The sequence below is a fragment of the Aethalodelphis obliquidens genome, unplaced genomic scaffold (genome assembly GCF_003676395.1).
Source record: "Aethalodelphis obliquidens isolate GAN/ISIS:26980383/991018 unplaced genomic scaffold, ASM367639v1 scaffold18, whole genome shotgun sequence".
Taxonomy (NCBI): domain Eukaryota; kingdom Metazoa; phylum Chordata; class Mammalia; order Artiodactyla; family Delphinidae; genus Aethalodelphis; species Aethalodelphis obliquidens.
Window position 1 is genome coordinate 9,686,492 of NW_020837962.1, and position 11,998 is coordinate 9,698,489.

Genomic DNA, 11,998 nt, shown 5'->3' on the forward strand with positions numbered 1-11,998 from the left:
TACCTGGTGCGGGGTTGGATGGGAAGAGGCCCGTGCCCATCCTCAGGGCATAGCAGCCGGCGGTGACCCCAGCTAAATGCTGGAACATGTTCCCAAATGCCAAGGACCCTGCTGGGCTGCCTGATCCCATGGCCTGGGGAACCTGAGGTGATTGCTCTGTTCTTCCCATTGGCAGACAGAGCAGAGGGGCGCTGAGACTCTGAGACCTTGGACACAAGTTGGAGAGAGAACAGAGGTGCTGCAGATCAGGGCTTCAGCCTGTTGGGAGCAGCTGGGCTGAGAACAAGTTATGGAAGGACTCTGAAAATCAGGGCCGGGGTTGGGAGGTCGGGGGGATACTTCTAGGAAAGTAGACGGCAGAGCCGCCTGCGGCCCACAGCTGTTGCTGGTTGTCCACGGAGACAGTTTCAGGTGTTAGAACATTCACATTCTATCTGTATTTAAAAGTCCATCCACCTTTACTTTGGAAGCACCCTAAAACATATACGTACTATGCCTTTGTGTCTTGGTTGAAGAAAAAAAAAGCAAATTTCAATCTGCCCCTCTGGATCAAAAAGTTCATTTGGTCCGTGTGTGTGTGGTGGTTTGTGAATTTAGGAACACAAAAGAGCAAACATCCAGGACTCAGAAAATGAAGCTAAATTTTTCAAGACCTTTTCAATCCTGAAATTCTCCAAAGGAGTTTTAAGTTTTGGAGTTAAAAAGAAATAATAATAATAAATGCACATTAAAGAGAAAAAAACGCAGAAATGGAAAAAGGTGAAAAAGCCTCGTGGTCCCACTATCAGAACAAAACCGTTGTTTTCACGGTGTTTCCTTCTGGTCCATTTTCAGAGGATTTGGGGCCATTTGATTTGTCATGCTACGCCTACAAGTTTGCACTGGCATCTTTGCTCTCAGTGCATGAAGATGTTCTGACTGAATTCTAGCAGAGGGCTGGCAGCAGATCCTCAGTTGGAGGGTCCCTGTGCTGCAAAGGCACATTCTGATGGAGACGGGAGAGCGAAGGGACCACCAGGGCCTCGGGTGTTGATGGAAAGGCAGATTTATTTATTCACCTCAGATTATTCACCTTTTCAGATCCGTTACTGGAGGCATCTACAATTGGCCCAGAGGAGGCACCAGGGCCTCCCTGGCTGTCCCTGGCCCAAGAGGGTCCCCCAGGGCCCTGGGACTTCCTCCTGGGGGTCTGGCCTGGGCACTCTGTCTCTCATCCCAGAGTGTTACATGTTGCTTCCCCCCGGGGCTGGATCCAGCCGTATCTCCAGGGGCCTGAGCCTTCTGGCTTCTGGGACCCTTGCCAGCTGGCAGCTTGGGCTGAGCCGATGCCTTCCGAAATGCCCGGAGCTGTTGGAGGAGCCGACTCTTCCCCGTGCAGTCCCTGTGACACAAGAGAAGCAGCCGCCATCAGCACCCAGTGCAGCTAACCTCCCAATACTTTGCCACCGAAACAGGACACAGGAAAACCGGAGTGCTTCCGGGGCGTGTGCCTGGTTCTCAAGACACTAAAAAGTCAGGATTGCGGCCTTCCAGCCCTCGCCGTGTCAGCATGTTAAAGGCTTCTGGGAGGAAATCTGTGGGACACTTCTCAACCCAAGTTTGTTTTCCCTCTTTAATCCTATAATGCCTAGCTACACGCCACATTGGGGAAAAGCTGTGTTAGACTCTGACGTTCCCAAAGGATGGGATCTTCAGGCTCTGTAATTCTAAAAACGATGGAGACTGCCAGAGCATATAATGCAAATTCACCCTACAACCACGGGGTGGCCTCCACATGTCAGAGACATGAACCTTCCCTGAATTTGACATTTCACTTAATTGACTCAAGCCTTTCATTTCTGGCTGACAGCCATCACTTTATTCCATCCCTTCATTTTCTCTTCACTTTTATTGCCATCACTAGTAGGGAGCAAATCAAGTTGGGGGGGGCAATTTTTCAGAAAGAAAACGTAATCCCTTCTCAAGACCAAGCTAAGCATCCTTGGGGATGTCTGGAGAACAGGCCAGGCCAGACATTGCTAGGCTACCCTGCCCGCCTCCCAGACCCGCCCCCCAGACCCGCTCACACCCTCCTGTGCTAGCCCTGTGGGTGCCAGACAGCTGAAAGCACCGATGTTAACATGCGGGCCGGGGCTTGCTGCTGAGGCCAAGGTGAGCATCTCAGGCGGTGGGAGCCCCCCTGTGGTTACCGTAGCCTGGCTGGGCCCTGCTGGTCTCGCTGAGCTGCTGTCTCCTCTTCCCCCTCCTCGCTGTCAGAGGAGCTGGAGCTGCAGCTGGAGTGGGAGTTGGAGCTGGAGCTGGAGCTGCAGCTGCGGGGAGAGGAAAGGTGGGTTCCTCTGGACATAACCAGCGCACTCCAGCCAGGCATGGTTCCCACCAGGGACTTGGAGCACCCGCGTCTCCCTGGTGACCCAGGGCAGGAGGATGGGCAGGCTGGCCAAAGCCCAGCCAGCCGAAACCAAAGGGCCACTGCAAGTGGTGGAGGAAGCAGCCAGGGCCAGGTACCCCAGCCTAGGCTAAGTCTGCTTAGGACTCTGCCAGGAAAAGATAACCCTTGGCCCCAGCTTCCTCCCAACCTGCGGGGAGAGCCTGCTGCTGGGACCCAGTGGGACTGTGGGCCAGGCTCAGTTCTTGGCCAAAAGCACTTCTCAAGTGAGCAGTGCCCCCAGGACCCGCCTGTCCAAGTCCCCCTTCCTCCTGAGGCCAACATGGCAACCTGAAGGAGCAGGTTTGCGGCAGGGCTGTCACTGCTCCCTGTACCTTTCCGAGGGCCCATGGTCTGATGGCTTTGTCGGCCGCAGGTCAATGAAGACGGTGGGAGGCCCTGCTGGGCTCCTTAGCTGCGTGTCCATGGCCAGCGCCTGGAAGCCCAGCTCCCTGGAAGCGCATCTGGGGTGAGAAGAGCCGGGCGGCTGAGTCACTTCCCGGTGACCACTGTGTGCTCTGCCACTTATGTCCTGGGCAAGGCAACCTCTCTGAGCCTCAGTTTCCCTGTTTGTAAAGTGGGGGTAATGGTAGCACCTACCTGATCATATTCTTGAGATAAAAGAGAAATACACATCAAGTGCCCCACCCATAAATCAAGGCCCAATAAATGCTGAGAGAAGCCAATTCTAGAGAGGACAGGGGCCATGCGTGGTCCCACCTGCTTCCGGCCTCCTGCGGCTTGATGTCCTGGGGCATGTCAGAAGGCACCCTCCAGGCAGAGGAAAAGGCTCTGGACTGCATGGCACATAGGAGGGTGAGTTGTTCCATGAGCCTGTCCTGGGTGCTTGGCTTGGCATGGTCTGTGGGGAGGGGGGAGGCAGCTTAGTGGGGATGCAGCCCCCTTTGGCTCACAGCAGCCTGAGCCTCAGGACCCCTCGTGTGGACATGCCTGGGCTTGTGCTCGGAGAAGTGCTGGGGGCCAGTGGAGGCCCAGCCCACCCTCTGCCACTCACAGCTTTTGTGTCGCCCCCTCCAGCTCAGCAGGGCGAGGGGCGCTGTCTTCTTGAGCAGGGAGCTGTGTGTGAGCCCGGGAAGCAGGGGTGACGTCCTGTTAACAGTGTAGTCCACGTTCTCACTCCGGTCCCACTTGTCAGAGGGAACCATCAATAACAGTTCTGCGTATTTGCTTTTCTTTTTTTTTTAAGAAGCAATGGGATCATCCTCTATAGATTTTTTTTTTTAACTGAATATATTTTACATTTTTCTGTGTTGAGAGAAATGAATAGATAGATAGATAGATAGATTCCATTTGTTGAGCTGCAGAGAATTCTCTGGTTGACTGATTAGCTAGACTCCTACTGAATGTTGAATGTGGTTTGCTTCCAGTTTTTCACAAGTATGAACAATGTTGCAATGAACATCTGTGAGGGTGTGTTTAGGACAGCCTTTAGAAGTGGAGTGAATAGCTTAATCAAAGGCTTATGTGCCTTTAAATGGAGAACAGATTCTGCCACATTGCCCGCCAAAAGGGGGCACCAACTACAGCCCCCCAGCCCTGCCCCAACTTGTAGGAGAGTGAGTTTCTCCATATCCTGCTCTAAGGGGTTAAATTCCAAACAAAGCCCTTTTTAAAATAGCACCAGGGGCTCTTGGCCACAAAGGAGCCTTTGCTCTGGAACGGGAGGCCAGAACCCCCGCAGCACCTTTGCCTCAGACCTGCCTCCACTCACCTTTGTGGGCCAGAGTGGCCAGGAGGGGACAGGGAACTTTTTTACGAAACTGCCCAGAGTGAGGCCACAAGTGCAATGAAGGAATCATCCCTGGCTTTGTTTGGTAAACGTGGAGGCGGTGGAAACAGGATTCTGTTTAGAAGCGGGCTGAAGGGGTACCAAATGCAGAATTACTTTGCTCCCAGAAAGAAAGAGACGCAGGCCTGAGGAGGTGGGGGGGAAGAAAAGGCAGGGACCCTGTCTGAAGGGCTTCCTCTCGTATCCCCAAGGCTTGGTCCACCCCAGGAACATAGCAGGCAGTCACATATGTAATGGATGAATGAATGAGTGTCAGTGAGTGAATGGATGGGTGGATAAAGTCTTGCATCCTGGGTGTGCAGGACGGCGAGGGCTGAGCAGCAGAGAGGCGCAGCAGATGTGGCGAGCTGCTGGGCTGACTGTGCCCAGCCCATTGCCCTATTTTATTGGGAGGCCCTGGAAGGAGCCACTTGTGGGTATGCACTTGGGCCCCGGCGTTCAAGGTCAGACCTTGGCCCTGGAGGTGGTCTGCTGCCCACCACGCGGCTCCAGAAGCGCCATCTCCCAGTTCTTCTCGCCCTGTCAGACTCTGAAGGACTTGATCCAAATCCCACTCTTCAAGTTGCTGAAATAAGTAAAGTGGTGATTATGAGGCTGCTCTGGGGTCCCAGGAACAGGAGCGCCAGATTTCACAGCTGCCGTGACTCACACAGGCAGTTCTGGGATGTCTTGGGCAGAAACCAGGGCTGAGATGAGGCAGCTCGCTCACCCACCCCGTGTGGGTTGCAGAATGAACTTCCTCCGTGAAGGCTGGTGAGGCCACCTACCTTCCTAAGCAATAGTTTTATTTCTGGCACAAAGACGTTGTCTGACTTGGAGGAAACTCAGTGTCGTATTAAAACTTTTTAGGTTCATGCAGGTTTAGAATGTTGGGAGGTTAAAACGTTTTGCTCTTTTAAGAAACAGATTGTTCCAGGCAGGTGCTAGGACTGGAGGGCTTGGAAGAGGGGTGTGGAGGCGGTGGTGTGATGAGGGGGGAGGACGTTAATCAGGAATTATTGTGTCTTGTGTATGGCCTTGCAGCTCCTTGTAGCCCCATAGGGGAATGAAGATAAAGGGGTTCAAGGAAAGAATGGAATTGATAGGATAGAATTGGTGAAAGTGACCTCCATGTTCACCTTGATGCCAGTTTTCTCTAAGTTGTTAAGAAAATTTGTCAAATAAGGCAAAAAAGAGTTTTGTGATGTTTTAGTGTCATGCGGGAGCATCTTCTAAGGAGCCCATCTTTCTAGGGGAGGGCTGGTGTGCACAGTTGACCAGGGCTCACCTGTTTGACAACTTTGTAAAACTGAGAAGTGTGACGGTTTTCTTTTCCGTCCATTGGAGCAGCTAACCCCAAAGGTACCAGTTCTGTTGCCCTGTAAGTGCTGACCTATTGTACTTAATGTAGCAATTTAATCTCTGCGTTCCCTCCCCCCTCCCCACCCCACCATGTACAAAATCCCAGTTTCTCATAATTTCTTTGAACCGGCTTTGTCATCCTGCTGGTTCCCTTGTTAATGAGCTAAATACAGGGGCTCACCATTTGTATGAGAACAAAGGCCTGATGTGAGATTACACTTTGTCAAATCTGTTACCTATCTCATATATCTTCATGATCATGCTTGGGATTAGTATTCTTTTCTCTTTGTTTAAAGAAGGCTGGCGTCTCCTTGCTCTTCCTTGTTCACTTTAACTCTGAGGATGGTCTGTCAGATAGGTAGGACTGCCTGCCTGATGATGGGCCTGGTGCCATGGGCCTAAGGTTGTTGCTATAGACTGAATCTCTTTGTCCCTCCAAATTCATGTGTTGAAATCCTAACCCCAATGTGATGGTATTTGGAGGTGATTAGGTCATGAAGGTGGAACTCTCATGAATGGGATTAGTGCCCTTAAAAAGGAGACCCCAGAGAGCTCCCTCACCCCTTACAAATGAACCAGGAAGCATGCTCTCACCAGACACCAAATGTGATGGAGCCTTGACCTTGGACTTCCAGCCTCCAGACTGTGAAAAATGAATTTCTGTTGTTTAAGACCCCCAGTCTATGGGATTTTTGTTACTGCGGCCCAAAGAGACTAACACAGGCATAGTGGGCCAGCCCTCGAGTTGGCCTGGGGAGGACCATCGCCCTGGGGAAGGCTGGGCTAGGGGGACGCCTACCTGGAGGGAGAGCAAGGGCGGTCCCCGCTGGGGCCCCTCTGGCAGCGTTTCCGCAGCATCACAGGGCATCTCCTTCACTCCACTCAGGTCTTGGCAGGCTGGGTCCTGGGCATCCCAGGTGACTTTGTGAAGTATGTCTTTCTCGATCATCTTCCTTCTCTCCCTCCGGAGGGCTCTGCGGTTTGCAGAGTCTGAGCCCTCCTGGGCCCATGAGGCAGCGCCTGGGGGCTCTGTCTGCAGGCCTGCTTCCTGAGAGGAGAGAGTGGCCTCTCCCTGTGGCCCCTGGCAAGGACTCTGTGATGTACTGGTGTTGAAGGCTGTGTCCCCATCGTCATCCTGCCACGTGGGGGTCTCCACAGGTATCCTGAGAAGAGAGCTGCTCTCATCACCGCTCTGCAAAGGCCTGCCAGGGGCCCTTCCTTCCAGAGAGACTGACTCCTGGGCCTGGGGCCCAGCGTTCCACTCTCCCCTGGGTTCCCCGGCGGATTCCACAGGCACTACAGCTGGCTACAGGGGAAACAAGCGTCCTCGGTTAGCAGCCTCAAAACATACCTCGGGGAGTTTTTGTGTGCGGTAAGATGTGTATAGAACATAAAATCTGCCATGTGAACCATTTTTTGTTTTTTTTTTGTTTTTTTTGTTTGTTTGTTTTGCGGTACGCGGGCCTCTCACTGTCGTGGCCTCTCCCGTTGCGGAGCACAGGCCCCGGACGCGCAGGCTCAGCGGCCATGGCTCACGCTCCGCGGCATGTGGGATCCTCCCGGACCGGGGCACAAACCCATGTCCCCTGCATCGGTAGGCGGACTCTCAACCACTGCGCCACCACGGAAGCCCCATGTGAACCATTTTTAAATGTACAGTTCAGTGGCATTGAGTATATTCATAATGTGGTGCAGCCATCACCACTGTCTATTTACAAAGCTTTTTCATCACCCTGAACAGAAACTTTGTACCTCCCCTCCCCCAGCCCCTGGTAAATGCTCATCTACTTCTTGTCTCTATGGGTTTGCCTGTTCAAGATATTTCATAGGCGTGGAATCACACATTTGTCTCTTGTGTCCTTCCATTTAGCTTAGTGTTTCCAAGGTTCACCCATGTTGCGGCATGTGTTAGAACTGCATTCCTTTTCATGGATGAATAATATTCTGTTGTATGGATGGTCCTCATTGTGTTTAACCATTCTGTCTGTTGATGGATACTCAGGTTGTTCCCCCCTTTTGGCCATTGCGAACAGGCACACAGCAGTTAGAGGTGGACAAGATGAGACCCAGGCCCTTTGTCTCCAGAGTGAGCCCACGGCCTCAACCCCTGTGAGTTGGTACAGACTTTCCCATCCCAGGTTAAAAAATAATTGTCCAGAAGAGTTGCCGAGGTAATTGTAGAAATGAAGAAAACACAAAATAAAGTGACATGGACATGGTTCCAATTGAACTAATCAGGGGACTTGGCAGCCCTGGCAATTCTCCTGTTTGAGGTTATTTCAGATATATTTCTAGGCATGGCTGAGGGTGTGGGTGATTTCTGTCATGGTGCTGGGAGGGGACACGCCCTGGCTCTGTAAGATGACCCTGTGTCAGTGCTTGCACTCAGAACTGCAGAGTCTTGGCATGTACCCACTCCGTCCAAATACCAAACTCCAGCATAGCTTCTGGCAGCGTAAGCCTGTGCCCCTAGGATTACCCCAGCGCCCCATTAAAATGCCTGCCTGAGAAGGCTCCATGCTGCCAGGAGAATTTATTATTTGTTCTAGCCAACACCTGATGATAGGCCCCTGACCTCCCTTTCTTAGAGCACTTACTAAAAAGGTCTTATAATTGTGAATATGTGTCTCTTACAACCCAGAAGCATCTGTCACTGACCTGAGAGCCGTTCCCTTGAAATATACTCATCAGGAAGGACAGGGCCTCTGCCTCCCTTCTCTGTGGGAGGATAGGCTCCTGCCTCCCACACCTGCCAGGCAGCAGACACACCTGGCCTAATTGCAGCTTCACTGACCGGCTCTTTGTGACTTTTCACTTTTCTGACTCCACTGAGCCCTCCTCACCCCCTCCCTCAGTCTTCCTTTGAAACACCCGTCACCTCTGCACAAATCAGACGGAGCTCAGCTCTTTCCCCTGCTGTCAGTAGTTACCGAATAATATCTCCTTCCACTGCTTTAACTAAGCATCAAGCCATTAACTTTAGATTTAAGAGTTCTTGGTCTTACCTGGGACCCTGGGAAATGGGGAGACAAGAGGATGGAAAATTCCCTCTGACATTTGGCAATGACCGCAACTACAATACTTAATTCTGAGCGTTCTGTGGCATTTGCTAATTGTTTTCTGTATTCATCTTACCTCCCCAGCGAGGGGCACCTCTTACCTCTGAATCCCCACTGTTGCCCTTATTCAATCAACAAATGTTTAGGGAGGGCAGGATTTTGTGAGAAGCCAGATAGTGCTGAAGCCAGCTGGGTTAAAGGAGGCATTTATGACAACAAATTGTGACAATGGTCAGAGAGCTCAGGTGGAAATAGGACAGCTGGGAGGTGTGTGTGTGCGTGTGTGCACACGTGCATGTGTGTGTGTGTGTGTGTGTGTGTGGTGAGGGGTCAAAGGGAAGAGCAGGGAGCAAAATCAGATAGAAAATCTCATCCTCATCCCCAGCTCTAAGTGTTCTGGGCTCCTGGGAGCATGATGTGCACAAGGCCATTAGATATTTGGTGTCTGATCTCCTTGGGTTATACCTGGAGAAAGGCTTGGGTGTGCAGAGATGCTATACCAGGGGCTTTAACCTCTTTAGACCCACATTGCTGTTAGAGTCCAGCGAGGGCCATGGACACCCAGACACACACCCACACCCTATTGTGCTTAAAGGGTCCTGGCTTTATGGATCCCTGGATCCTGCATTCCACAGACCTCAGGAGGAGACCCAGAGGAAGTGACCCAGGCCCCGTCAGGGTCTTCGGCCAGTTCTTCTGACAAGTCTGGAATCAGGGCGGTTTGATTTCGCTGGAAGATGAACAGCTCCTCTTCCTCGCAGTTTGACTGTGACAAATGAGAGTTCTCTGGATTATATGGCAGCAGGCAGGGCCAGGTGCACCTCAGCTTCCACCCACCCTCCCTGCCCCGCTGCTCTCCAGCTGTCTGGGCAGACCAGTTCTCTTCCGAAGGGACTCGCCATGGCTGGTTCCTGCCGCTGACTTAGAAATGGGCTTGGCAGCACCACCTGGTGAAGGTGAGATCCAGGGCTCCCAGTTCTGCACGTACCTGCCACCCCTAAGACTTTGCGTACAGCAGCTGCTCACTTAGTGCCTGGCACTAAATGAACAGAGCAGTGAGGTGACAGCTGAAAGAGCAGAGTCTGGGCCTCCCCGTACCCTGCAACAGGGAACCTTGGTGCTTCACTTACATGACATTGAGCTGATAAGCTCCAAAGCGGTCCTTGGTCGGCATCATGTTTGTCACGGGAAGAAAGGGCATTGGGGGCCTAGGAAGATGTAGGAAGAAGGTGCTTGCTTACCGAGGAGGAATCTGAGTCCAGAGATGGGAGCTGCTCCTTGACGGCCTCAAGGATGGCGTCCCAGGGATTGGGCAGTAAGGGCCGCACATCTTTGTCATGGGATGCCATGGGATGCTTCTCGGTGTGCCCTCATCCAAGGAACCTTGCGGAGGACATGGAGTGAGGTGAGAGGGTCCAGGAGCAAAGGGTCAAGAGCTCAGGGGGCTGCCTTTTCAAAGCATATACCATCCCTTGCCTTGGGGGATGAAAACAGATTGGGAGACCACCCACCCCTTCTTCCTTCTAGCCTGCAGGTTCCTGTTACTGAGGGCCAGGCACTGTGCCCTGCATTGTGTGTGTGTGTGTGTGTGGGTGCAAGTGTGTATGTGTGTGTAGTGCAGTATGGAGCCTGCAAATGTATGTACATAGTGATATTTTATGATAATATATAGATATATGTATTGATATATAATGATATATGTACTTGATGTGTAGGTATATGGATGATATACAGAATGATACATGTATATGACATACAGATATTTGTAAACTATGTATATCCCATACAACAGACACTATTATTATCTACATTTTATAGGCTGAGATTATATCATTAGTAAAGACAAAGACAGAATTTGTATCAAAGTCAGAGGGGATTTCAAGCCCCACTACTCTTTACTGCCCCCTTACAAAGGAACAGTCTAGAGACATTTTGGAGTCCCGCGGACACTTTTTTTGGAGTTGACACTCAAATTAACCCCTTATACCCAGGCACTTAGGCAACACGTCCCAGAGTCTAACAGAAGGCCCAGTCCCTCAGGGGTCAAGGGGGCTTAGAAATGTGGGGTGATGGTACTTCAGAGCCAGTGTCTGGAGAGTACTTGCAGCCTGAGAGCCCTCTGTAACCATAAAATGGGAAAAGAACACTCCTGCCCCAGCCCTGGTTCCCATCAGGAAAGCAGCAGGTGAGTGGGGGCTTCTTACTTCTTCTGTGCTCACAGGAGTGGGGCAGGAGCTTGGTGCACCTGACCTGGGAACAGCAGAGTGGGGACATATCTGGTATATACGTCACGGGATGTTCTCCGGCTGCAGGTCAGGTCAGAGGGCAACAGAATCACCCAGGTGAAGGGGACTACCAGAGACTCTAAGTTCTCCAGGAGGACAAGGCAATAGGGGAGGAAAAGGCATTACAGGCTGCGGGAAGAGCACGTAAGAGCTCAGAGTGAAAAGTGCCCAACATGTGTGGGAAGAAGTTTTCAGTTGCTGGAATATACGGTGCAAACGGACAAGACCGTGAAGGGTCCTGAACGCCAAGTTGAGGAGCTTGGCTCACCCAGCAGACGAGGTTTACGCTAAACGCTGCACGAAACAGCAGCTCCCTCCGAATCCTGACTGCCTCCACGTCCGTTTCTTGGCTGCAGCCCGTTAGCCCCGCCCAAAGCTCCGACCCCCACCCCTTCCTGCCGCCGGTCAGCCGGTTGTTATGACAACTAGACGCCAAAGTCCTCCTGGGTCAGGCTTTTAAATTCTAAAGGTCGGAAACACGAAACCCATCGTGCGTCCTCCCACCGATCCCCAACTCGTTTCCCTAGCCCCCACCCCGTCCAACTCCCAACATTTATCTCCGCAGCTGCGGCAAGCCCGAGGCCGTTCACCTCGGCTTCAGCCTCCCCGCCTGGCGCGGTCCAGACAGGGATATAAACAGGCTCCAGCGCGTCCCTCCGGTCCTGTTCTCCCCTTTGGGCCGCGGCGTAATTACTGAGGCTGTCGCTGCCTTCGGAATCCCCGCTCAGCAGAGTATTATACTACGGCACTGCCAACTCCTTCCCACCCCCCGCTCTTCTTTCGGGACTTGGAGCGTCCTGTCTCTCCTGAAACTCGATTGGTTTCCCTGGCCAGCGGAGGGGCGCGGTAGGGCGAAATCCCCCTGCTCATTGGATGCCGCCGACGTCACACAGCGAGCTGGGCGGGCTGACCGGGAGGTCCGGGTGCGGGACGGACGAATTCCACAGCGCCCGGGGGACCCGCGAGCGTCCCGGCGTGCTCTGCGCCTCTCGCAACCACTTCCGGGGCGGGAGCGGGGCCGCTGGGTCCGCGCGCTGTGGCGGCGGCCGGCGTGGAGGGACCCCGGACGGGCGCAGCT

General features: G+C 52.7%; 1 protein-coding gene across 1 annotated transcript; it reads right to left on the reverse strand.

Annotated features, from left to right (window-relative positions):
* Positions 1–654: 654 nt before the first annotated feature.
* DNAAF8 (dynein axonemal assembly factor 8) lies at positions 655–11,926 on the reverse strand. The gene is made up of 8 exons (XM_027117513.1): positions 9,877–11,926; positions 9,273–9,401; positions 6,376–6,882; positions 4,686–4,800; positions 3,146–3,287; positions 2,761–2,889; positions 2,190–2,309; positions 655–1,381 (listed from the first exon to the last, which is right to left on the reverse strand). Exons 1-8 carry the CDS (start codon positions 9,982–9,984, stop codon positions 1,099–1,101), a joined length of 1,533 nt encoding a protein of 510 aa, XP_026973314.1. The 5' UTR covers positions 9,985–11,926; the 3' UTR covers positions 655–1,098.
* Positions 11,927–11,998: the final 72 nt, after the last annotated feature.